Raw genomic sequence first — 25,706 nt, 5'->3', positions numbered from 1 at the left:
CACCTCAGTTCTGTCTAAATACTTAACTTCACAAAATTACGTCAATTAAGTTCATCAGAAAGGATAAACCAAACTATTGGACTAACATCAATCATCGCCATTCTCGCTCCATCCTTTCCAATTAAACCAAACATCCATTATTATCTTTATCTATAGCGTGGAAACATATGAAGGCGATTGCTTGACACCTGAATACATCCTCAATTATCAATCCTTCACAGTCTGAAGTATAACTGGGGTCCTGCCAGTTCATGCTATTACCATCCAACATGTCCTGCAATAGGTGCCCAATGCAACAAAGAGTAAGTTGGTGCACAATGGGGAACAAGTAGATATCAGCAGTGACAAATAACATCGTAACTTTAAGCTGTCTCTAAGCTTCATCTTAGTTATAAATTCCAAGGGTGGACCTATCATGAGTGGGGTACCTGGTTCCTTCTAATAGGAGTCACTAGTTAAAAAGTTTTTTTGTCAACTGTAATTCATTGCATCTACGTTCATTTTAAACAGCATTTGCTGACTGAAAACTTAACCTCAATTTTTTTTTAAAGACAGTTAGACATTGAGTTTTAGCCCTTCTAAACATTTTTTTTGCCTTTTACCTCTCCTTCCTAAATATCTCTGTAAACAGCAATGTACAGTCTGCTTCTAATGTGACTCCTGAACATTAATCCCTGCCAAGAAGCCTTTAAGATGTTGCTATTGTACACGAACACCAGCCAGACAAAGTCTCCTGCAATGGCATCAATGGCCGTTGGCATGGTATTAGAGATGCCACTTTGTTAATCAGAGAATACTGTGGGATATTAACTATAGCATTTACGTCCCTAGTTTATGCCTGGATAAGTATGGATGATAGTTTTAGCACAGGACGACAACCAACTGACTGTATATGACTGTCACTCAGAGACTGGACAGAGTTCAGAGACTGCTGAAAAGTCTTTAACATGTGATGACACCATGTTCGCTCACCGGACTGCTTTCATCCGGGTCACTGAAGCTAATTGAACTGTCCTCTTCCAATTCCTCCTCTAGCTGCAGACTCCCGAAAGAAAATGTCTCTCGTGGCCTCGGCGAGGAATTTACGGCAATGGGGTTACCCAAGACCAGCGGGTGACTGAATGAATGAATGGCCTCCGAGTCAGAGTCGCTGGATTCTGTCCCGCTGCTGGTTGACCCGTCCATCAACTGGCCCCCTGTTGCACGGTCCACAAGGCCAGCTGGGAATAGCCTCTGAATTGGTGGACTCGACTTTGTGAGAGCAGCAGAGAGGTGGCTGTTGGCCACATATCTGCCTTCTGAGTGTGGCGCTCGGGGGGAGCGTTGGCTGCTGTTCCTGTACTCGTTGAATGGGGTGGAGGCCATGTGACTGAGGATGAATGGGTCAGTCTCTGACCTATTTCGGTTGCCCTGAGCCCTCTGTAAATGTGGTGGCCTTAAAGTGGGGGAATAGCTATTGTAAACATGCTGGCTGTGTGTACGGCTATCTGTATCTTCTAGTCTATGTCTACAATGGCCGTTTTGTACAATAGTGCCCTTGGGACTTGTCTCTTTACTAGTCGGGCGTATTGGTGTGGCTGAGGGGCTCTGGTTTTCTGAGACACGAAATACCTCGTGAAGCAAAGAGCTGTGTCTGGGCATTCGAGGAGTCCTCCCGGTGTACAAGGAGAGTTCCTCGTCCGTCAGCTCTCCCCTAATGTGGATCGGAGTACCTGAGAATTGGAAATCAGAGGACCCCATACATCTAAGGTGGGCCACACTTTCATCCCTTTCCTCAAAGTATTCGCCGCTGCTAAACTCATCCTCATAATTGTCATTTGTTTTTGACCTTGACCTGTTTATCCGCCCTCTGATCAAGTCATGCTCACTATCTATATCACTGCAGTCAATGTAAGGAATGGAACAACTGCTTCCATGAGCAGTTTGAGATGCTGGACCTGCATTCTGTGGCTCTCTTTGGGCCTTCGCCTGGTGAACTTTGTCCCTCGCAGTTTCCTCCTGTCTGTCCCTCTTTGGGCTGCTCGATGGTGACGGGCTCTTTTGCTCAACCCTGTCCTCAGCAGATGACTGGGAAACCCCGAGGTCCTTCCTCTGGCTCGGAGACGGTGCTCCCGTCGACGCTGACTTTTCCCCGCTCTGGAAAGACAAGAGACATCTCGGAAATAAGTTATTGGTAAAATACTTATGTTCAATCTTTTTAAAAAAAATAAAACCCTCAGTAATTTTTCCCCCAATATTGAAAGAACACAAGAAATTGGAGCAGTAGACCATTCAGCCCATCGAGCCTGCTCGCCCATTCAATATCATCATGGCTGATCTTAGGCTCCAACTCTACCTTCCTGCCCACTCACCAAATCCCTTGATTCCCTGAGACACTAAAAATCTGTTTATCCCAGCCTTAATAATATTCAACGGTGGGGCATCCACAATCCTCTGGGGTACAGAATTCTAAAAATTCACACCTCTTTGAGTGAAGAAATTTCTCCACATCTCAGCCCTAAACACCTCGACCTCTCTCACTAAACTGAGACGCGGCTTCAAGCTTATCTTTCTGACTAGTCCTGATATCCTGATACATGGCTCAATGTCAAATTGTGTCAGCTAATGCTCCTGTGAAGTGACTTGGGACATTTTACGACATTAAAGGTGCTATATAAATGCACATTGTTATTGTTGTCCACAGCCTGGCGTCCACACTGTATGGGGTCATCTGGCTGGTGACGTGGAGTGGGTTGAATTCTTCCCCCTCACTCCCCAAAACGCACGACTGTTAAGCCTGAGGTCAACTAGCTCAGCACAGGCCAGGGACTGAAATGGGAACCACGCTCAATTCTTTGCAGATTATGGTTTTTAACTAAATAAACCCCCCTAGAGAAACTCTCAGAAAAAGTCAATCATCTGATATTGTCAAACAATGAAAGAGCTTTGATATTTTCAAATATCGCACTCAAGTTTTATTTTAACAAGCACCGCGTGTGATTTAAAACTGTTTATTTACGCTAGCGAAGCTGAGGTTAGAGTCATGCAGCACAGAAGGAGGCCATTCAGCCCATCGCGCCTGTGCTGGCTCTTTGAAAGAGCTATCCAATTAGTCCTACTCTCCCTGCTCTTTCCTCCACAGCCCTGCAAATTTTTCCTTCTCAAGTATTTATCAAATTCCCTTTCGAAAGTTATTATTGAATCTGCTTCCACCGCCCTTTCAAGCAGCCCATTTCCTGGACTCTTTTGCCAGTTACCTTAAATCTGGGTCCTCTGATCACCCAGCGTCCCTACCAGTGGAGACACCTTTCTCCTAACTTACGCTCTTCTTTTCAAAGGAAATTTTTTTAAAGGATCAGATTGTGACCAGCTTGCTACAGTAAGTGGGTCAGGGCTGATTTCTGTGCTCCACCACCATCGCCTCTGGCCATTCCATTACCCCTGTATACATTCTTCCCTCTATGTCATTAACATTCAAGTCACTCAATGAAAATAAAACAAAATAGGCCTCGTCAGCAATAAACCACTTTGCTAGGCGATATTCTTGATTTACTGACTTGTTTTGGCACCAGTGTCGGCTGTTCAGGCAAACTTTGGATGGATCGCATTTTACTATGTTTCCTGAAAGCGAAATAAATAATAAGATGAGTGTACAACAGCGTTAACGGCAATGACTAATCCGAATAGTAATCCATTTCCACACACTCTTCAGAAAAAAACACTAGCGACAGGAAGCGACTGCTCTCGGATGAGGGATGGTTTACTTGCACTGAAAGTGGAAATGCCAGAGCAAAGCACAGGTTAGCAGCTTCAATGCAGCCGATCAGCTGTAGAAATTGCCACGCGAAATGTTCCCCGGTCTGAGAGGGCCACGTGAATCTGTGTGCCGATGGTGTTCCCGCAATGACATCAAGTAGAACGAGAGAAAGAGAGAGATAAAAACAAAACAGCACACCAACAGACAGGCCACAGGAGGAGAAAGGAACAAAGACTGATGAGAAAAGTGTGTGTGAGAAAGACAGAGCGAGCAGGGAAGAGATGGACGTTTAGAAACATGGGAGCAGGAACAGGCCACTCAGCCCTTCGAGCCTGCTCCACCATTCTTTAAGACCATGGCTGATCTGGTTGTGGTCTCAGCTCCAATCTCCTGTCTGCCCCCCCCAATAACCCTCGACTCCCTAGCCTAACAAAAATCTGTCTAACTCTGTCTTAAATAAATTTAAATGCCCAGCCTCCACTGCTTTCTGGGCATGAGAAAGGGAGACCTCACAAGGGGAAACATCCTCTGGGTATTCACCCTGTCAAGTCCCCTCAGGATCTTAAAAGTTTCAATAACAGCAGATACAGTTCTTGGAGTGCGATGTCAGTGGCAGAATTGGCTTCAATCTCACAGTGTCTACACTAACATTAAGACCCTAAGAAACAGGAGCAGAAATGGGAACAGGAGTAGGCCATTCGGCCCCTCGGGACTTCTCCAGCATTCAATAAGATCGTGGCTGATCTTTTACCACAGCTCCACTTCCCCCACCCCGATCCCCATATCCCTTCATTCTCTTAGTGCCCAAAAATCTATCGACATCTGTCTTGAATATACTCATCGACTGAGCAACCACAGCTCTCTGGGCTAGAGAATTCCAAAGATTCACAATACTCCGAGATTTGTAGGAAGGCAGAACTCACACAGGAATGGCCCGACGCATCCACTCCAAGTCGATCATTGACCCTTACCAACCTGAACTATTTCAATGTCTCATTAGCTCTTCTCATCAATCAATAAGTTGTTAATGGTTTTGTTTTTCATTCTAAAAGCCTACTTTTTTTTTTGTTGGCTATGCATTGTGCTACCTGGGTTCAGATTTTAAACAATGGACTACCCTCAACAGTGACAGGTCACCTTCCAGTACCAGCCCACTATTACACACTTATTTATCACTCTGATGCACTTCTGCACACAACAGAATGTTGCACAGATGCCAAAATGCAGCAAAACTATGCAATACATAAAGAACAGAAAAGATGCAGCAGGTCCTGCGGCATCCATGGAGAGAACGACTTCTTGTATTTATTGAGCGCCTTAATTCCAAAGCATTTTACAGGAGAGATTTGACACGGAGACACCTGAGGAGATAGGAGCACAGGTGACCAAAAGCCTGGTTGGAGCGGCAGGTTCTAAGCAGCGACTTAAGGGAGGAGAGAGAGACCGAGAGAGAGGCGGAGAGGTTTAAGAAGGGAATTCCAGGGCTTTGGGTCCCATCAGCTGAAAGCACGGCCACTATTGAGGGAGGGCAGGGTCTGGGAAGGGCCAGGGTTAGAAGAAAGCACATTTGCTGCAGGGAGGTTACAGGATTTAATTCTGGTGAAGGACTGAGATATTTAACTCAGTTTCTCTCTCTCTCTCTCTCTCTCTCTCTCTCTCTCTCTCTCCACAGATGCTGTCTGACCTGTTGGTCCTTCTGTTTGTGTTTCAGAATTTTGGCATTTGCAGTATTTTGATTTTAATAACAGCAGTAAACTAGTTTTAACAATCTTTTTCCTGGTCTCTGATAGGACATGGTGCACAAGTGAGAGGGGCAATTGTAGAACGAGTAGAAAAGAGACATTTTCACCTTTCAAACTGTATCTTTTTGTAACCTCCTTCTTTAACATAATCCAGGAGTTGCTTCTGCGTTCTTCCACTAGAACAGAGAAAAGGTTAATCATAAGATTGCATTCTTCTCTAATGCTAGAGGAACCTGTGGGTTTTTGTTGCAAGTTTTCTGGTCTTCAGAGAGCTGTACTCAATTTCTAAGTGTTAATTGGTATGGGTTCCAGTTCCCCGAATGGAGAATCCTCCAGCACACGAGGAGGCCATTACGCCCATCGTGCCTGTGCCGGCTCTTTGAAACAGCTATCGAAAGAGTTCCACGCAGCCCCCAACTCCACCCTGCTCCTTCCCCATAACCCTGCAATTTTTTCCCTATTTCAAGTATTTGGTAGGATAGAATATAACGGTTAGAACATAGAAAAAGGCTATTTGGCCCATCATGTCTGTGCTGGCTCTCTGCAAGAGCAACTCAGTTCGTCCCATTCCAGCGCCTTTTCCCCACAGCCCTGCAATTTTTTTCTCTTCAGGTAATTTTGCATTTCCCTTCCAAAAGTTATGACTGAACCTGCCTCCACTACACTCTCAGACAGCGCATCCTAGAGCCTAACCACTCGCTGCGCAAGGAAACTGTTTTCTCTCATGTCACATTGACTCTTCTGCCTTTTCAACTTCAATTAGTTTCCTCTGGTTCTCTCCCACCAACAGGAACAGTTTTTCCTCATCTACTCTGTGCAGACCCCTCATATTTTTGAAAACCTCTCATCAATTCTCCTCTCAACCTTCTCCAAGGAGAACAGCCCCAACTTCTCCAATCTATCCTGATAACAGAAGTCTCTCATCCCTGGAAACATTTATCCAATTCCCTTTTGAAAGTTACTATTGAATCTGCATCCACCGCCCTTTCAGGCAGCGCCTTCCAGATCACAACCATTCGCTGTATAAAAAAAAAAATTCTCCTCATCTCCCCCTAGGGTTGCCAACCCTCCAAGACTGGCCTGGAGTCTCCAGGGATTGAAGATCAATCGCCAGGGCACTGCTGTGCGCAATCCTAGAGAAATGTCACCAAGGCAGTAAAACAGATGGCTTTTTCTTTGAACATTTCTCTTTATGGGAAATATTTAAAACGAGAGAAAAAAAGGCAAGCATCACCCAATTTTTAAAAATTCGTTCATGGGATGTGGGTGTCACTGGCTGGGCCAGCATTTATTGCCCATCCCTAATTGCCCTTGTTCAGACGGCATTTAAGAGTCAACCACATTGCTGTGAGTCTGGAGTCACATGTAGGCCAGACAAAGAACAAGAACAAAGAACAAAGCAAAGTACAGCACAGGAACAAGCCTTCGGCCCTCCAAGCCTGAGCCGATCATATTGCCTGTCAACTAAAACACTTTGCACTTCCGTGTCCCTCTATTCCCATCCTATTCATGTATTTGTCAAGCTGCCTCTTAAACACCACTATCGTACCTGCTTCCACCATCTTCTCTGGCAGCGAATTCCAGACACTTATTACCCGCTGCGTAAAAAACTTGCCCCGCACATCTCCGCTCTAGTTTTCTCCTCTCACCTTAAATCTATGTCCCCTAGTAATTGACTCTTCCACCCTGGGAAAAAGCTTTAGCCTATCTACCTGGTAAGGACATCAGTGAACCAGATGGGTTTTTATGACAATTAGCAATGGTTATATGGTCATCATTAGACTGTTAATTCCAGATTTTTATTGCATTCAGATTTCACCTCCTGTTGTGGTGGGATTCGAACCCAGGTCCTCAAAGCATTACCTGGGGCCCTGGGATACTAGTCCAGTACCACAATACCACTACATCACTGCCTCCCCATTGAATCCTTTTGCTTTCCAATTGGTGTAGGAAGGCAGTGTGTCACAAGGATGAATGTGTTGGCTGACAATGGTTGGAGTGTGGGGGCAAGTCATGTGATGAAACCTCCCGGAATACATTTAATCACAGCTGGCAACCCTACCTAACCCCCACTATTTCCTTTCCCAATTACCTTATGCCTGTGTTCTCTGGTTACTGACCCTGACAGGGAGGTGCAAGATATGTAAAGAGGGTCGCTGGCTATCATTATTGTGCCCAGTCTCAGACATGTATTTGGATAGGCTAGTGTAAGCCATCCAAACTCCTTGAGAAAGAAAGATTTGCATTTATATAGTGCTTTTCACAACGACCAGCCAATAAAGTACTTTTGACGTGTTGTTACTGTTGCAATGTAGAAACATGACAGCCAATTTGTGCACAGCAAGCTCCCACAAACAGGACAGTGATAACGACTAGATAATCTGCTTTAGTGATGTTGATTGAGGGATAAATATTGCTCCAGCTTCTTTGAAAGCGCACCATAGGATATTTTACATCCATCTGAGGGGGTAGACAGAGCATTAGCAAACAACAGCACCTTGACAGTACAGTGCTCCCTCAGCCTTGATTTTTGTGCTCAAGTCTTGGAGTGGGTCTTGAACCAAGAACGTTGAGATGGAGAGGTGAGTGCTACCAAGTGAGCCACAATGGCAACAGTTTGTGTGACACACTTCATAAGAGGGGAGAAAACAGCTATAAAGAAAAGGACCTTTGCATAAACAAGTTAACTGAACAGAACAAATGCTTGTCCGTTCATCCCCCACATAAGTAACAGTAACATTGAGTGCCTGGAGGAGGGTACAATATTATTACCTAAATCTGAACGAAGACCCGCGGCTGAAAAGAATGGGCTTGGGTTTTGGTTTGGGTTCCTCAAACAGTCGGAAGAAGGCATGATACTCAACGCAAATCTTCCAGAAAGCCTTGCAGGAATCACGGCTGGCCATAGAAAACTCCAAGGTATCCTGACAGGACTGCAAGGACAAATCAGAAACACAAACGTCAACAAACACATACACAGTGAACCAGAAAAGGAGCTTCAACACCTTTACGTAAGGACATATGAACATAAGAGCTAAAAGCAAGAGTAGGCCACTCGGCCCTTCAAGCCTGCTCCACCATTCAATAAGAACCTCCCGCCTAATCCCGATAACCTTTCACCCCCTTGCTTACCAAGAATCTATCTAGCTCTGCCTTAAAAATATTCAAAGGCTCTGCTTCCACTGCCTTTTGAGGAAGAGAGTTCCAAAGACTCACGACCCTCTGAGAGAAAACATTTCTCCTCATCTCTGTCTTAAATGAGTGACCCCTTATTTTTAAACCGTGACCCTAGTTCTAGATTCTCCCACAAAAGAAAACATCCTCTCCACATCCACCCTGTCAAGACCCCTCTGGATCTTAAAGGTTTCGATCAAATCACCTCTTAATCTTCTAAACTCCAGTGGATACAAGCCTAATCTGTCCAACCTTTCCTCATAAGACAACCCACCCATTCCTGGTATTAGTCTAGTAAATCTTCTCTGAACTGCTTCTAACACATTTACATCTTCCCTTACATAAGGAGACCAATGCTGTACACAATACTCCAGACGTGATCTCTCCAATGTCCTGTACAATTGAAGCATAACCTCCCTACTTTTACATTCAATTCCCCTCACAATAAACGATAACACTCTATTAGCTTTCCTAATTACTTGCTGCACCTGCATTCTAGCCTTTTGTGATTCATGCACTAGGACACCCAGATCCCTCTGTATCTCAGAGCTCTGTAATCTCTCACCATTTAGATAATATGCTTCTCTTTTATTCTTCCTGCCAAAATGGACAATTTCACATTTGGCCGATCTTTGTCCGCTCACTTAACCTACATCACTTTGCAGCTTCCTAACGTCCTCTTCACAACTTACTTTCCTACCTATCTTTGTATCATCAGCAAATTTAGCAACTATTCCATCTGGCCCTTCATCCAAGTCATTTATATAAATTGTAAAAAGTTGAGGCCCCAGCACTGATCCCTGTGGCACACCACTCGTCACATCCTGCCAACCAAGGAAAGGCTTATTTATGGCTGCCCTCTATTTCTGTTAGCTAGCCAATCTTCTATCCATGTCAATATGCTATCCCTGCTCCACTTCCACAATAACCTTTGCTGTGGCACCTTATCAATGCCTTCTGGAAATCTAAGTACAGTACATCCACCGGTTCCCCTTTATCCACAGCACATGGGACTCCTTCAAAGAACTCCAATCAATTGGTTAAACATGATTTCCCTTTCACAAAACTATGTTGACTCTGCCTGATTGTCTTGAATTTTTCTAAGCGCCCTGTTATAGCATCTTTAATAATAGCTTCCAATATTTTCCCTACGACAGATGTTAAGCTAACTGGCCTGCCCTTTCCTGCTTTCTGTCTCCCTCCCTTTTTGAATAAAGGAGTTAGTTTTGCTATCTTCTAATCAAATGACACCTTCCCCGAATCTAGGGAACTTCGGAAAATTAAAACCAAACGCATCAACTAATTCCCGAGCCACTTATTTTAAGATCCTAGGATGAAGTCCACCAGGACCCACTCACATTCATCTCTGGACGAAACTTAATAAGGAATCGTTTCCTCTTAAAACTCAGTTTGCGAACCTTGGCCCAATTGAACGAGTTGATCTTGTTGTTACCCTGTGTCAGAAACAAGAAGGGGTCAGTTTAATTCCGAATATGGCAAGAGGAATGGCTCAATCTGTTGTCCCGTTAGTATCTTGTGTGACGACTATTACCTGGAACACTATGATGCCAGCATGAGACACGGACAGGTTGATCTTAGTTCCCTCTCTGTCCTTGGCACAATGTTGCCGAATTCCATACGTTTCTAATCGTCTGGCGATCTCCAGCAGTTGGTAATCAGAAGCAGCAGGTGTGTGTCCACTTTGTGTGGGGGGAAACAGGGGGGGGGGGGGGTGGGGGGTGAAGAGAATTTATTAAACTGCCAATTTCAATTATGCATTCACCAACTCCCCGCCCAACCCTGCCCCCACCAAAAGGTTCCAAACCCCCAAGATTTAAAAAAAAATTTCATGGGATGTGGGTGTCGCTGGCAAGGCCAGCATATATTGCCCATCTCTAATTGCCCTTGAACTGAGTGGCTTGCTTGTCCATTTTCAGAGGGCAGTTGAGAGTCAAACACATTGCTATGGGTCTGGAGTCACATGTAGGCCAGACCAGGTAAGAACAGCAGATTTCCCTCCCTAAAGGACATTAGTGAACCAGGTAGGTTTTTACAACAATTACTTATTCAATGAATTTAAATTCTACCAGCTGCCTTAGTGGGATTTGAACCTGTGTCCCCACAGCATTAGCCTGAGCCCCAGTGACATTACCACTATTCTCCTGCCACAATTGACTTCAACAGAAGTGGCCCTGGTCAAAGCCATGCAAAGAATTTCCACCAGAGGGTGCATGACCTTGCAGGGTAACCAGCTCGCCAAATTCCCATCTCCCTGTCCCAGAATCTGGCTGCAAAACTATATTTATAAAGCATCTTTTGAGGTAATAAAATGTCCCACGGTCAAAGTCTCTGTTGAATGAGCTTAAAAGGTTGTGGGTGCTTGGGTGTCAACGTAGTTAACTCAACTCAGTCCTCTGTGCTCACTAATCTACATTGACTTCCAGTTTGGCAATGCCTCAATTTTAACATTCCCATCCTTGTTTGCAATACTAATTTGGCTTTCATGGCCTCTCCTCCTCCAGCTCTATAACCCTCTGAGATCTCTGGGCTCCTCCAATTCAGGAACATTTATTTCTCACAGAGCTCTCGCAATTGAAAGTTGAAATGTTCCTGAATTCTCTTCGCTGGCAGATCTGAGTTGTTTACAGTGCAAGGTCAAGTTTCATTGAGTGAGTGTCCTGTGACCCTCAGACACCCATCAAAGTAACAGCTTTATTTCCTGGGTGCAACCAGATTGTGCAATTTTCAGCACTTGAGTTGTGGCTGTAATTTGTTGTTGCGTTTATATATCGCCTTTACTGTGGTAAAGCATCCCAAGGTGCTCCACAAGGGCGCAAATCAAACAGATTTTGACGCTGAGTCACAGAGATAGGAGGACAGGTGGCCAAAAGCATGGTTGGAGATGTCGGTTTGAAGGAGCATCGTAAAGCGGGAGAGAGAGGCAGAAAGGTTTAGGGAGGGAATTCCAGGGCCTGGGGGCCAAGACAGCTGAATGCACAGCCACTAAGAGGAATGAGAGGGGATCTCATTAAAACATATAACATTCTGACAGGGTTGGACAGTCTGGATGCAGGGATGATGTCTCCTCTGGCTTGGGGGGTGGGGGGGGTGGTGGTCTAGAACAAGGGGTCACAGTCTCAGGATACAGGGTAGGCCATTTAGGACTGAGATGAGGAGAAACTTCTTCACTCAGAGGGTGGTGAACAGGTGGAATTCTCTACCACAGAGGCCTGTGGAGGCCAAGTCACTGAATATATTTAAGAAGGAAACATAGATTTCTGGACTCCAAAGACATCAAGATGTTTGGGGAGAGAGCGGGAGTATGGCGTTGAGATAGAGGATCAGCCTTGATCATATTGCATGGCGGAGCAGACTCGAAGGGCCAAATGACCTACCCCTGCTCTGATTTTCTGTGTTTCTACGAATAGAGAAGCAATGAAAATTGGGGATGAGCAAGAGACTAGAATTGGAAGAGTGCAAAGATCTTGAAGGCTTGCTGGACTCAGACGAGATGGGTTACCTGAATGGGAAAAGTCCCAATCTGGGAGTTGCACACTGAAAAAACTCTCAGTCTCACAATAGCTCAGTTATCTTTAAGAGCCCATTAAAGCTCAATTACCCTCTGACAATTCTCAATCCGGCAGACTGGGCTGTTTGGCAAAACGTAATTTCTGCTTGCACTTCCAGCTGCTTTTTACTTTTCAGTGAGACCACTCAATAAAATTGTCTTTTAAGTTTTTGGCATTTAAAAGTCAGCACTGTTATCCGACTTGAGAAACAGTGCGACTATGAAAGCACGTCTGCTGGAATATTTGGAAAGAAAACATCAAAATCCACTTTGCTGGTAACGTTTTAAACACTGCCTTTGCTCCAAATGAATCGCAAAGCTGCCACATCGCATCCCACACATTCGGTGTGATGCCAGCATCAACCCAAGCTCTGGGATCCCACAGCTCCATGCGTTTACAGAGCTACCTTCTAAATTCCCCACAAAAGCAGCTTTCTCCTCCTCACACAAAGAAAAAAAGTGGACGGGGCTGGTGACACGAGGAGTGTCTCCCCATGTGTCATTATAAAAACAGGAGGAAGCCATTCAGCCCCTCAAGCTCATTCAGTTAGAACATGGTTGGTCAGTACCTTACCTCCATCCACCTGCTTTAGTTCCAAGACCCTTAATGCTCTTGCCTAACAAAGATCTTTCAAACCCCATCTCCTCCCTACATGAGAAACCTCCTTGTAAGAATATGCTTAAAATTATTGCAGAGGGACCTGCAGAAACCAGCTGACAACTCCTGAAAACGTGGTACCTTGCAAAAAAATAACGGCCTTTTCTGCTGTTGTGTTTGCTCAAACGATTTTTGATACAGACGATGGCTCTTAACTTGGGTGGTTTCACCACCGCCCTGAACTTTGAAAGACACAAGCGATGAGTGCACCAGACATCCTGTGGTTAGACAACTACAGCTAACCACTGGGAAAAACCGACCACAGGAAGCACTGACTGTGGGGAAAAACCGAAGACACGGGACACTTCGGACTAGAGTTCAGTTTGATGTGGACCAATCAAAGGCTGATCGTGTACCCCAGAAGCCAATCAATGGCACGCGGAAGGATCGACACGAGGACAGTCGCTGTGCAGCCAAAGGATAAAAAGGGAGGCTAAGCTCAGCACTGTCTGGGTGAGACCATTGAGGAGATCCCACGGCCCCAGTCAGGTCAGATCCAAATGATCTGCAGTCAACCCTGACTGACTACCTAGAGGCTAACTGCAGCCGGGACTTTCCGGCTCCGTCATGGCGGGACCCGTTGGGGGCGGGGGGTGGGGCTATGTGTGTAGCGGGCCAACTAAAAGTCCGCCAGCCTGGAAAATCCAGCCCTGAATGCTTTCTAAAATTGTTTTGTAACTCCCAGGTTTAGGCTTTTTCCTGGTTAATAAAAGGGGTTGGACCTGCGGAGAGATTGTGCTGGCTGTAATTCTCCATCCCTCAGACGTGACACAGGTTAACGAAGCCATCAAAATAAAAATCAAGCCAGGCACTAGGATTTAGTTCTAGAGATTATAGAATTGAACCAAAGAGAGACGTTAAGTGAAAGTTGTACTGACTCTTGATAAGCCCACACTTGGGAGTACTGTGTCCAGCCCTGGTCACCTCATTATTAAAAGGATGCAAAAGCATTGCAGAAGATGCAAACAAAGATTCACAAGGATGATACCAGAACTTTCGAGTTTATACCCATCAGGAAAGGATGACAGGCTGGATCTCTTTTCTCTAGAAAAGAGTAGGCTGAGGGGGGACCTGATTGAGGTCTTTAAAACTCTGCAAGGTTTTGATGGAGTGGAGAAGAGCAAAAACCAGAGACCATCGATATCAGACAATCCGCAAGAAACTCAATAGGGAATTCAGCTTAGAGATTGGTGAGAAGGTGGCACTCGCTACCACAGGGAATGGTTGAGGTGAGTAGTATAGGTACATTTAAGAGGAAGCTGGATAAACACACAAGGGAGAAAGGAATAAAAGGTTATGCTCATAGGGTGAAACGGGAAGGATGGGAGAGGCTCAATTTGATGATAAAGTACAGAACAGATGGGTTGGGCTGAATGGCCTGTTTATGTGCTGGATATTCTATGTAATGCTCTTGGCACATTCCCCATTTTAATCATTCCACCACTGGTGGCTATGCTTGATGTCAAATCTTGTTTGATAACATGCATGCAAAGCACCTTGGGACCTTTAACTATTTTAAAGGTGCTATAAAAATGCTTTGTTTCTGTTGCTATTTTGAAGTTTTCAGTTGACCCTTCTGGTGACAAATTTCTTTATATTTGAGGAATTCTGATCAGTCTAGGCCAGTGTTGATTAATTTCCTACACTGACTAACCTATTTACCTACAATTCATACTGATAAAGGATTGCTTAACACAAAAATATGTAGGTTCACTTATCAAGGATCTGGGAAGTTGGTAGCAGTATTACACAGTTGGAGGGCTTGTACACATGTTTGAGCTGGTAGCTTCCTCAGAACAAACAGAGACTAAGTCTGAACCACATGGTACATTTCCCCGCATATAAAAGAAATAACCATATCCATTTGATGAAGGTATACCACAACAGGGACACTCTGAATGGATGGACAGGGATCAGAAAGAACGCAGTTCTGTTTGTAGCACTTGAGAACATTTATATTGCATCCTCTTAAGTTGATAGAAACAAGACTTGGGTTGCAGATCTATTTAGATTGTTAATTTTTGAGAATTCACTTTCCCCCATCAATTCATGAACTGGAAGCTGGGTCACAAACTTCACATGCCACAATGAATTGCAATCGTCACCATCAATTTCCCCGCTCATTGGCTCTGATTCCCTATCACCATTCTAACTGGTGGTTAGAATTAGAATGAGTCTATATGACCCAGGTTCAAAAAGTCTTCTGACCACGATGCTGTGCAAAGCAGGATGTGAATACCTACACATGTCTGCGATGAAACTCCGCTATCTTATCCTCCAGTGCTTCTTGCTGAGGTACGTACTTGTTTTTCTCTAAGTGCTCGCGGATAAGCGCTTCATCAAAATCCCCAATTTCCGCTGCAGGAAAGCAGAGAAACTTGTGTTAATTCAATCAGTTCACACACAAGGGCCCGGATCTCCCGATCCCGGCTTTCACAGAAACGCGCAGTGCAGTCCCTTGGGGAACTCTGTCGGATCGGAGTGGAGTTGGGGGACGACAGGATGTGTCACATTTTTATGGCGCTAGCTACCGTATGTCAGTATATAAGGTTAAATGTACAATTTGAATGTTAGTGAATGGCGAGTGAGTGGGTAAGTGGGTGAGGGAGGGGGTAAGTGGGCGAGAGGGGGTGTAAGTGGGCGAGAGGGGGTGTAAGTAGGCGAGAGGGGGTATAAATGGGCGAGAGGGGGTGTAAGTGGGCGAGAGGGGGTGTAAGTGGGCGAGAGGGGGTGTAAGTGGGCGAGAGGGGGTGTAAGTAGGCGAGAGGGGATATAAATGGGCGAGAGGGGGTGTAAGTGGGCGAGAGGGGGTGTAAGTGGGTGAGAGGGGGTGTGAGTAGGTGAGAGGTTAAGTGGATGAGGTGGGTGAGTGAAATAGGATGGCTAAGTGGATAAGGTGGATGAGATGGGTAGCTGATTGGGTGAAGTGGGTGGGTAGTCAGATCAGGGTTTGGGTCGGAAGAGGTAGTCAGGTAACCAGGTGGGTTAGTTAGCTCAGGGGGGTAGTTGGATGATTGGGGTGGTAGGCAGGTCATCAGGGGCAGTCTGGGGTAGTCGGCTGGGGGCATAGTTGGGGGATCTGTGGGGTGGGTGGTGGGGTGGGGTATCAATGTAAGTGATTTTGTTGAGGGGAGGTATTAGTTGTGTAGTCACTCAGGAATTAGACTAGGTTTTAGTCTAACGTTTCCTGCGTAACTACACAGTTAAGTACCACGGAACTGTCCAAAGTCTCCAACCCTAACTTGGAGTCGGAGACATTTGTGGAGGGTCCTAGGGAGAACGGGAATTGCCCATCGGAAGCTTGAACTTCCTGGGCAATTCCGAAATGGGTCTGTGCGCTAGCATGTCTGCAGGTTCCCGCTGTTCAGCATCGGCTGTTCGTCTGGTCTCTGACAATCCGGAGGATGGGAGATTTGGCCCATTGTTTATCTTTCTAATTTTTTGTTAAAACATCTCCCGTATCTTGAGCTAGTCAGCGGATTAGGACAAGATTTAGGCAATCCCAACCCAGTTTAACTTATAAAGTCATCTTCACCAGCATTTAGTGATTAGCGCCCAAGATGGGAGATATACAGGTAGAGTTAACAGCTTGGAGCAGCTGTCATATCTACCAGTTAATAGAATCCTACAGCACAGGAGGAGGCTATTCAGCCCATCACAGTCTGAGCTAGCTCCTTGAAAGAGCTATCCAATAAGAAAGGTGTGAGAAAGGACCAGGGGTTTTGTTGATGGGAGGCCTGTTTCTCCGTTGTGCCATTGAGATAATTCCTAGTTCTGACACTAATGCACACGTGTGACATCCTGCACACGTGCAGAAGTAAATCTGTTGGGATGAAATATCGAAAGGAGCCTTTAAACAGTTTACCACCCAACACCCAGATGAGATAATCTGCGTTAAGTTCACTCACACTGGACAATATGAGACACCAGGAGGGCCGCACTGGAGTCATTACAGGTCATCCTCCCTGAAGCCAGGTCCTGCTTGATTTGCAAAGCAAAGAGGTACCTGCAAAACATAAAATTTGGCCAAATTAGTCACCTTGCTAACAATGAAATAAAACCTTCGTAATGTCCAGTCTAGGCACAGAACATCCTAGAGCAGGAGCAGTCCATTCAGCCCATCGTGTCTGTGCTGGCTCTTTGAAAAATCTGTCCAATTAGTCCCACTCCCCTGCAGCCATGACCGTGTGGCAGGGGGTGGGTCGGCTGCTGTTAACAGAACTCACGTCTGCCGTCCCAGCTACAGTTTGAAGGCAGCGCAGAGGCTGCCGGGTGTGGAGGAGGGCTGGACAGCAGACCAGCCTCAATGATCCGCCACTTTGACCCACCTGCAAAAAAAAAGCCCACCAGCCCTCACCCCCACCCCCCCACACCCATGTTCCATCCATGCCAACCCACAGCACCTCATGCCTCTCTACCCACCCCCCCATGGCTCCTTATACCCTCCATGCCAACCTATGCCCCTCCACCCACTCTCCATGGCTCTTTATAGCCCCTATGCCAACTTAGTGCCATCTCATGCCAGCCCATTCTCCCTACCCACCATCCTTTGCCCTTACGCCCTTCATGCCAACTCACCTCATACCCACCATGGGCAGACGTCAGGTCTGATGCTGACTAATGACTCCCTGCGAGAAGAAATTCCTCCTCATCTCAGCCCTAAATGGGGGACCCCTTATCCCTAAACTGAGATCCCTAGTTCAGAGTCCCCCGCAAGGGGGAAACATCCTCTTAGCATCCACCCTGTCAAGCCCCCTCAGAATCTTATATGTTGCAACAAGATCATCTCTCATTTTCCTAAACTCCAATGAGTATCAGCCAAACCTCCTCAACCTTTCATCACAAGACAAGACCTTCATCTTGCCTCATTGGTTAGTTTAGGGTTGCCAGCAAACCCGCCCCCACCCCCACCCCCCAACCCCAGGATTAGCCTAGAGTCTCCAGGAATTGAAGATTCATTTCCAGGACACCACGAGGAGCAAAGACACAGCGAGAAAAATTATAACAGCCTTAAAATAAAAATGTTTTTCTTCCATCTTCAATACTGGAGATGGGAAACAAAAGGCTGCCTGATTGTCAGTCAAGAATCATCCAATTGACTATGAAGAGATCTCTTGCTTTTTGATTGATGTGGGAAGGCGGGACTAAATGAGGATGGCCATGTCAGGCAACTAATGATAGGGATTTAGGGATGGGGATGGGGATGGGGATGGGGGTGGGGGTGGGAGTGGGAGTGGTGGAAACAGTAGGAGGCAGGTAGCCATGTGCTGAAACCTCCAGGAATACATCCAATCAAATTTGGCAACCCAAGTTAAACCTGAAATCCAGCTCAATAGGTAAAAAGAATCATGTAGCCACTCATCTGCCAGACAACGATTTTCCTTTTTGTTAACAGCAATGTGATTTTTAATAACATTCTCAGTGATGTTTCCCTGCCATATCTCCATAATAATATTTCATAGCAGACGCTTCTATAAGCTGCTTTGAAATGTTTATACGATATTAAGAGATATTTCAAGAGTAATCTCACAGGGCTGATTTTGTTGAAAGGCGCTGGGTGGGAGAGCAGGAGGAAATGTTCCTTTTTGGTGAGAAAGTCTGATCTCAAAACGGATCCAAAGCTTGATAAATGCATGCGATGAAAGAAGCAGTGAAATATAGTAGCAGGTGTCTTTTATGGTATAGATAGCCAGGTGGTGAAGGATAGAACTGGAGCCAATCTTTACACACCTTTACAAGCTTTTATTTACAGAGATTACAAACATGCACCACCTGACTCAACTGCCATAGTTTCAGTCTATTTCTATTTATAAGAGCACAATTGAATCCCCAATTATAATTAAACACAATTAATATGCAATTAACAGCATCATCATCAGTGCTAAAGAGAAACTCTGGTGCAAGCAATAAATCTGCCAAAACTAGCAACAATACTGCTCCTGCCTTGTTTGGCAGGCAAAGTCCAGGATTATCTTCTTAAATCTGAAGCCTCACCAGCAGTTTGCCACAGCAAAGCAAACATTAGCAGCACAACTCCAGTGAGGAATAATACAGATCTTGTCAGGGCAATTTATCGGAGCAGAACAGGTAAAGTAGCTTTTTGATCCTCGGTATAACAGCTGTCTCTCGTGACACCACTACTCCCAGCCAGAATGGAGATAATTGGGTAATTCCCCTGTCAATCACACCTGCGGCCAGCATTGCTGTAAAAGGCTGGGATTGATTTAATGCACAGAATTTGTGTGATGAGACTATCCTCCACTGACTGCAATTTTCTGAACTGGGTGGGAGAGTGGGAGGAAATGTTTCTTTTTGTGAGAATCCTGCCTTTAATCGGAAAACTTTGCTGCGGTTTCAGTCATGACCTCTGCTGGCTTAGAGACTTTTTTCTTATTTTGTTCTGGGGCTGTGGGTGTCACTGGCTGGGCCAGCATTTATTGCCCATCCCTATTTGCCCTTGAGGGGTGCTGGTGAGCCAGCTTCTTGAACCTCTGCAGTCCATGTACAGTCACAGTAGGTACAGTCACAGTAGGTACACCCATGGTGCTGTTTTATTTCTCTGTCGTGGTTTGGTACAACTGAGTGGCTTGCTAGGCCACTTCAGTTAAGTGTCAACCGCACTGCACTGGGTCTGAGGCAAAGGTAGGCCAGGCTGGGCAAGGACAGCAAATTTCTTCCCATGAAGGACGTTAGTGAACCAGTTGGGTTTTTAAATAAAGAGATTTATCAATTAATTGAATTGAAACTTTCCCTAGCTTCTGTGGTGAGATTTGAATTTGTGACTCTGGAGCATTAGTCCTGATCGCTAGATTATAAGTCCAGTAACATTCCTGTTATGCTACCATCCTCTTATTTGAATAGCCCTTGTGTATATAGTGTAAATAGATTCAGTTTGTTGTAAAATATACCCTCTGCTGTGAGTTCTGTCCCACCTCTAACTCATTGGCCAACACAATGGCATCACTGGACACTTCAGGCTTTTAGGAGCATTTAGTTCTGTACTCAATGTTTACAGAAAATCAAATTTGTAAATGTTTCAGCTGTATTTACTAGTCAAAGGAGTTTACTCATATGTAAACATGCTTTTCAATTCCTGACCAGATGGAAGTAACTACATGTCAAACATGTTTTTCTCAATTACAGAGTAGTCATGCTTTTCGATCCTCAGAATAACAGCTGTGTATCGTGACACCACTACTCCCAGCCAGAATGGAGATAACTGGATAATTCCCCTGTCAATCACACCTGCATCCTGCACTGCTGTAAATGGCTGGGATTGATTTAATGCACAGAATTTGTATTATGCAACTATCCCCCACAGGAGGATTCAGGGTGCATGGAGGTAGCGGTCCTGATCCCTTAGAAAATAAAAATCTGAAAAAAAGACACAAGTTGACAAAGCTTTTCATTTTGCGCTCATCAGGACAATTCGTAACTCCCAGGTAATAGTTAACTGGCAATGCCTCTACTAATCAGAGTCCACTTGCCAACCAATCAGCACTCTCCTCTTGTGAAGTATAAATTGTTGTTCCTTTTACATTTGGTATTCTTGAGAATTGTCCTGATGAGTGCAAGATGAAAAGCTTTGGCGACGTGTCTTTTTTCAGCAATACACTGTACCACCGAGCAACTATAAATAAAAATCTACCTGAGAAAAAAAATCATTCTTGAGGACTCATGACAAAAGGGACTAAAAAAACCCCCCCCTTGACATTCCTGATCCATCCGTTCTGAATCTCAACTGCGGGGTTGGAGTTGGCGGGTGGGGTGGAGAGTGGGCAAACCACTTCAACACCATGGCGATGCTGAGCACCTGCCCCCCCTCACCCCCCCACCCCCCCGAAGAGATCGGATAGCCTGAAGTGGGTGAGAGGGTAAGAGAGGTGTTGCCAACGGCCCAGGGCATGTCCTGGTCTGGACTCAGCAATGGGGTCCACATTACACCCCCTGAAATTAGATGACATCCTGTCTAGGCAGACTCCCTCTAAGAACCGCGAATCCCAGAGGAGGCAATTTTTGCCCCCGCCTATTGTTCATTACCATCGAGCACAGGAACAGGAGGAGGCCGGTCAACAGCTCGAGCCTGCTCTGCTGCTTGGGACATTTTTTTTTTTAACTCTTGCAGATTTTCATTTTCGAAGGTATCGAGACTGCTACCTTCATACACCCGGAATGTTCCATCCAAAATCATGTCAACTCTTTAAAAAAAAAGAAGCACGTCTGAAATGTACTTCCACTTGGGTCGAGCTTTGAAAACAGTGACTGTACACAAGTAAACCCCTTTGAATGTTAAATTCAGGGGAAACATTTACAAAAATCTATTTTCTCTAGACATTGAGAGCAGAACTAAATGCCCCATAAGAGGTCCTCGCTTATCGATTCGATGGTATCAAGGTCGGATCAATCTCTTAACTCCGTCCACTTGAGCCCGGGCTTTCGCAATGCTCAATAACTCTGCCGAACAAAGGAAGGGTGGTCCCCGCCCACACCCGAATCTCCCGCGCACAGTCCCCCGAGGGCTCGGTCTAACTTCCGTCCCTACCAGCGCATTCCCAACCGCAGTCACAGCCACAAAAATCCAGCCCCAAAGCTTCAAAGAAGGAAAAATGGCACCAACCGTGTGAGCTCCTCTTGCAGCTGTGCATGGTCAGGTGGGAAGAACTTCACAACGAATCTCATCACAACATGCCTTGGTCCTAGAGGACGAGATTTTAAGATTTTTTTTCTTTAAAAGCACAGAAGGAAGGAAGAACCTGCATTTCTATAGCACCTTTCGCAACCTCCGGATGCCCCAAAGCGCTTCACAGCCAATGCAGTAATAGAAAGGCAGCAGCCAATTTGCACACAGCAAGCTCCCACACACAGTAATGTGATAATGAGCAGCTTTCCTGTCTTTCTTTAGTGATGTGGCTCAAGGGATAAATATTGGCCATAAGATCATGGAGAACACCCCCTCTGTTTCTTCAAGATAGTGCCATGGGGTCTTTTACATCCACTCGAGAGAGAAGACAGGGTCTCAGTTTAAAGTCTCATCCAAAAGATGGCACCTTCAACAGTGCAGTGCTCCCTTAGTACTGACCCTCTGACTGTGCAGCGCTCCCTCAGTAGTGACCTTCTGACAGTGCAGCACTCCCTAAGTGCTGACCCTCCAACAGTGCAGAGCTCCCTCAGTACTGACCCTCCGACAATGCGGTGCTCCCTCAGTACTGACCCTTCGACAGTGCAGCGCACCCTCAGTGCTGACCCTCTGACAGTGCAGCGCTCCCTCAGTGCTGACCCTCTGACAGTGCAGCGCTCCCTCAGTACTGACCCTCCGACAGTGCAGCGCTCCCTCAGTGCTGACCCTCCGACAGTGCAGCGCTCCCTCAGTGCTGACCCTCCGACAGTGCAGCGCACCCTCAGTACTGACCCTCTGACAGTGCAGCGCTCCCTCAGTGCTGACCCTCCGACAGTGCGGCGCTCCCTCAGTACTGACCCTCCGACAATGCGGTGCTTCCTCAGTAGTGACCCTCCGACAGTGCAGCGCTCCCTCAGTGCTGACCCTCCGACAGTGCAGCGCTCCCTCAGCACTGACCCTCCGACAGTGCAGCACTCCCTCAGCACTGACCCTCTGACAGTACAGCACTCCCTCAGTGCTGACCCTCCAACAGTGCAGCGCTCCCTCAGTGCTGACCCTCCGACAGTGCAGCGCTCCCTCAGTGCTGACCCTCTGACAGTGCGGGGCCCCCTCAGTACTGCACTGGGGTAGGACTGGAACCCACAACCTCCTGACTCAGGTGTGAATGCTACCCACTGAGCCATGGTTGACATTGTGTCTAAAATGACATATACATTTACTGTTGCATATTTAAATGTACCATATATTGTACACACAATGGCAGCTAATTACTGCCCTTTATAGGTAGAAATGCATCACCCAGTTTAATTTCTGCTTGGTTATAAATTGTTTGATTCTCAGCCTAATTGGTACATGTTCAAATTTCCAACACGGGCTAGATTTGATCTTTCGTCTGCCCTCACCAGACCAATCGTTGGCATTGGACTGCTGAATGTGCCACGGGATGGTTCCCAGAGATACGTTGACGAAAATAACGGTGAGGCTGAGGGAAGGAAGTTGCTCTTTGGCCATGATCTTTTAAAAATATGCACTTGAATAAAAACATGCAACTCTCACAGTGACATGAGCAGGATATTTATGGATGGTTTTCACTCCGCCCAATTTCAAATACATTCCCACTATTCAAGGAGACAAGGAAGCTTCCCTTAAAGATTTTGACGTGCAGTGGAGATTTATGGGAATGGTACCAGGGATGAGGGACTTCAGTTAATGAGGAGAGACTGGAGAAGCCGGGAGTGTTCTCCTTAGAGCAGGGAAGGTTAAGGGGGGGGTTTAATAGAGGCGTTCAAAATTATGAGTGGTTTCCGATGGAATAAATAGTGTGAAACTGTTTCCAACGGCAAGAGGGTCAGTAATGAGGGGACACAGAGGGGAGGTGAGGAGAATTTTTTTCTGCAGCGAGTTATTATGATCTGCAATGTGCTGCGTGATAGGGGTGGTGAAAGTAGATTCAACAGTGAGTTTTCAAAAGTGAATTGGATACATACGTTGTATATTCAGGCCTATGAGGAAAGAGCAGGAGGGTGGTACTAACTGGACTTCTTTTTCAAAGGGCCGACACAGGCACAATAGACCGAATGGCCTCCTTCTGCGCAGTTATGACTCTATCTGAATCTTTGGTGGTTAGCCATCCAAGATTTTGGACAAAAACAGAATTACCTGGAAAAACTCAGCAGGTCTGGCAGCATCGGCGGAGAAGAACAAAGTCGATGTTTCGAATCCTCATGACCCTTCAACAGAACTAAGTAAAAATAGGAGAAGGGTGAAATATAAGCTGGTTTAAGATGGTGGGGTGGGGGGAGAGAAGTGTGGGGGGCGGTGGGTGGTGGTTGGAGGGACAAGCAAGCAGTGATAGGAGCAGATAATCAAAAGATGTCACAGACAAAAGAACAAAGAGGTGTTGAAGGTGGTGATATTATCTAAAAGAATGTGCTAATTAAGAATGGATGGCAGGACACTCAAGGTACAGCTCTAGTGGGGGTGGGGTGGAATACGACTAAAAGGGCGTAAAAGGTATAGATTTAAAAATAATGGAAATAGGTGGGAAAAGAAAAATCTATATAAATTATTGGAAAAAACAAAAGGGAGGGGGAAGAAACGGAAATGGGGTGGGGATGGAGGAGGGAGTTCCAGATCTAAAGTTGTTGAATTCAATATTCAGTCCGGAAGGCTATAAAGTGCCTAGTCGGAAGATGAGGTGCTGTTCCTCCAGTTTGCGTTGGGCTTCACTGGAACAATGCAGCAAGCCAAGGACAGACATGTGGGCAAGAGAGCAGGGTGGAGAGTTAAAATGGCAAGCGACAGGGAGGTTTGGGTCATTCTTGCAGACAGACCGCAGGTGTTCTGCAAAGCGGTTGCCCAGTCTGCGTTTGGTCTCTCCAATGTAGAGGAGACAGCAGTGGTCTTCGTTGCTCCCAATGCGGTCTCCTCTACATTGGAGAGACCAAACGCAAACTGGGCAACCGCTTTGCAGAACACCTGCGGTCTGTCTGCAAGATTGACCCAAACCTCCCTGTCACTTGCCATTTTAACTCTCCACCCTGCTCTCTTGCCCACATGTCTGTCCTTGACTTGCTGCATTGTTCCAGTGAAGCCCAACGCAAACTGGAGGAACAACACCTCATCTTCCGACTAGGCACTTTACAGCCTTCCGGACTGAATATTGAATTCAACAACTTTAGATCTGGAACTCCCTCCTCCATCCCCACCCCATTTCCGTTTCTTCCCCCTCCCTTTTGTTTTTTCCAATAATTTATATAGATTTTTCTTTTCCCACCTATGTCCATTATTTTTAAATCTATACTTTTTATGCCCTTTTAATCGTATTTCACCCCACCCCCCACAAGAGCTGTACCTTGTGTGTCCTGCCATCCATTCTTAATTAGCACATTTGTTTAGATAATATCACCAACTTCCAACACCTCTTTGTTCTTTTGTCTGTGACATCTTTTGAATATCTGCTCCTATCACTGCTTGCTTGTCCCTACAACCACCACACATCACTCACCCCACTACTTCTCTCCACACCGCCCCCCCCAACCTTAAACCAGCTTATATTTCACCTTTCTCCTATTTTTACTTAGTTCTGTTGAAGGGTCATGAGGATTCGAAACGTCGACTTTGTTCTTCTCCTCCGATGCTGCCAGACCTGCTGAGTTTTTCCAGGTAATTCTGTTTTTGTCCAAAATCTTGGATTTCCAGCATCCGCATTTTTTTGTTTTTATCTCAAGAGTTTGGACAGATGCTCTGACAGCAACTCTCTTCACAAACCTCTCTCTCTCTTACATCCGAAGGGAATTGCCTATCTGACGGAGGACAGGTTCACCTCGGAGCAGGTAGAAAATTTGGTGAGGCAGGGCATGACCTTTGCCCCCCCACCCCATAAAAGGAAAGGCAAAAGCAGTCCCGTTGGAATGTAAAGATAAGTTTGATCCAAATACCGGCACTGTGAATATCTGTTCAAGTAATAGCTCTGATTCTGATGGAATGATATAATTCGCAAAAGGAAACACACAAAATAAACCATACTCACTTCTGACTTGTTTCACAATTGGTTTCAAAAGGTCCAACCACACCTAAAAGTACAGAAAACCTTGTATTTACCATTTGACATCAAATATTTATCTAATCCTTCATGCAACCGTTTCCATTTTAACAATACAGAAAGGATTCAAATGACCTTTAACGCTATTTACATGAATGAGATTAAT

At 45.7% G+C, this 25,706-nt stretch overlaps 1 protein-coding gene across 4 annotated transcripts in view; it reads right to left on the bottom strand.

Annotated features, from left to right (window-relative positions):
* The window catches only part of farp1 (FERM, RhoGEF (ARHGEF) and pleckstrin domain protein 1 (chondrocyte-derived)), a 318,851-nt gene that overhangs the window by 129,353 nt on the left and 163,792 nt on the right, over positions 1-25,706 (bottom strand). For all 4 annotated transcript variants that reach the window (XM_041199861.1, XM_041199862.1, XM_041199863.1 and 1 more), the window contains exons 4-13: positions 25,529-25,571; positions 21,496-21,574; positions 16,787-16,884; positions 15,122-15,236; positions 10,205-10,352; positions 10,011-10,106; positions 8,251-8,411; positions 5,586-5,654; positions 3,537-3,600; positions 1,938-2,136 (exon numbers count right to left, since the gene is read on the bottom strand). In XM_041199861.1, the coding sequence (XP_041055795.1) occupies positions 1,938-2,136; positions 3,537-3,600; positions 5,586-5,654; positions 8,251-8,411; positions 10,011-10,106; positions 10,205-10,352; positions 15,122-15,236; positions 16,787-16,884; positions 21,496-21,574; positions 25,529-25,571 (1,072 nt within the window). The remainder of the gene's footprint in view (positions 1-1,937; positions 2,137-3,536; positions 3,601-5,585; positions 5,655-8,250; positions 8,412-10,010; positions 10,107-10,204; positions 10,353-15,121; positions 15,237-16,786; positions 16,885-21,495; positions 21,575-25,528; positions 25,572-25,706) is intronic.

This window comes from Carcharodon carcharias, chromosome 11 (genome assembly GCF_017639515.1).
Source record: "Carcharodon carcharias isolate sCarCar2 chromosome 11, sCarCar2.pri, whole genome shotgun sequence".
Taxonomy (NCBI): Eukaryota; Metazoa; Chordata; class Chondrichthyes; order Lamniformes; family Lamnidae; genus Carcharodon; species Carcharodon carcharias.
The sequence above is the reverse complement of the archived record's forward strand: the minus strand, read 5'-3'. Positions and strand labels throughout refer to the sequence as shown.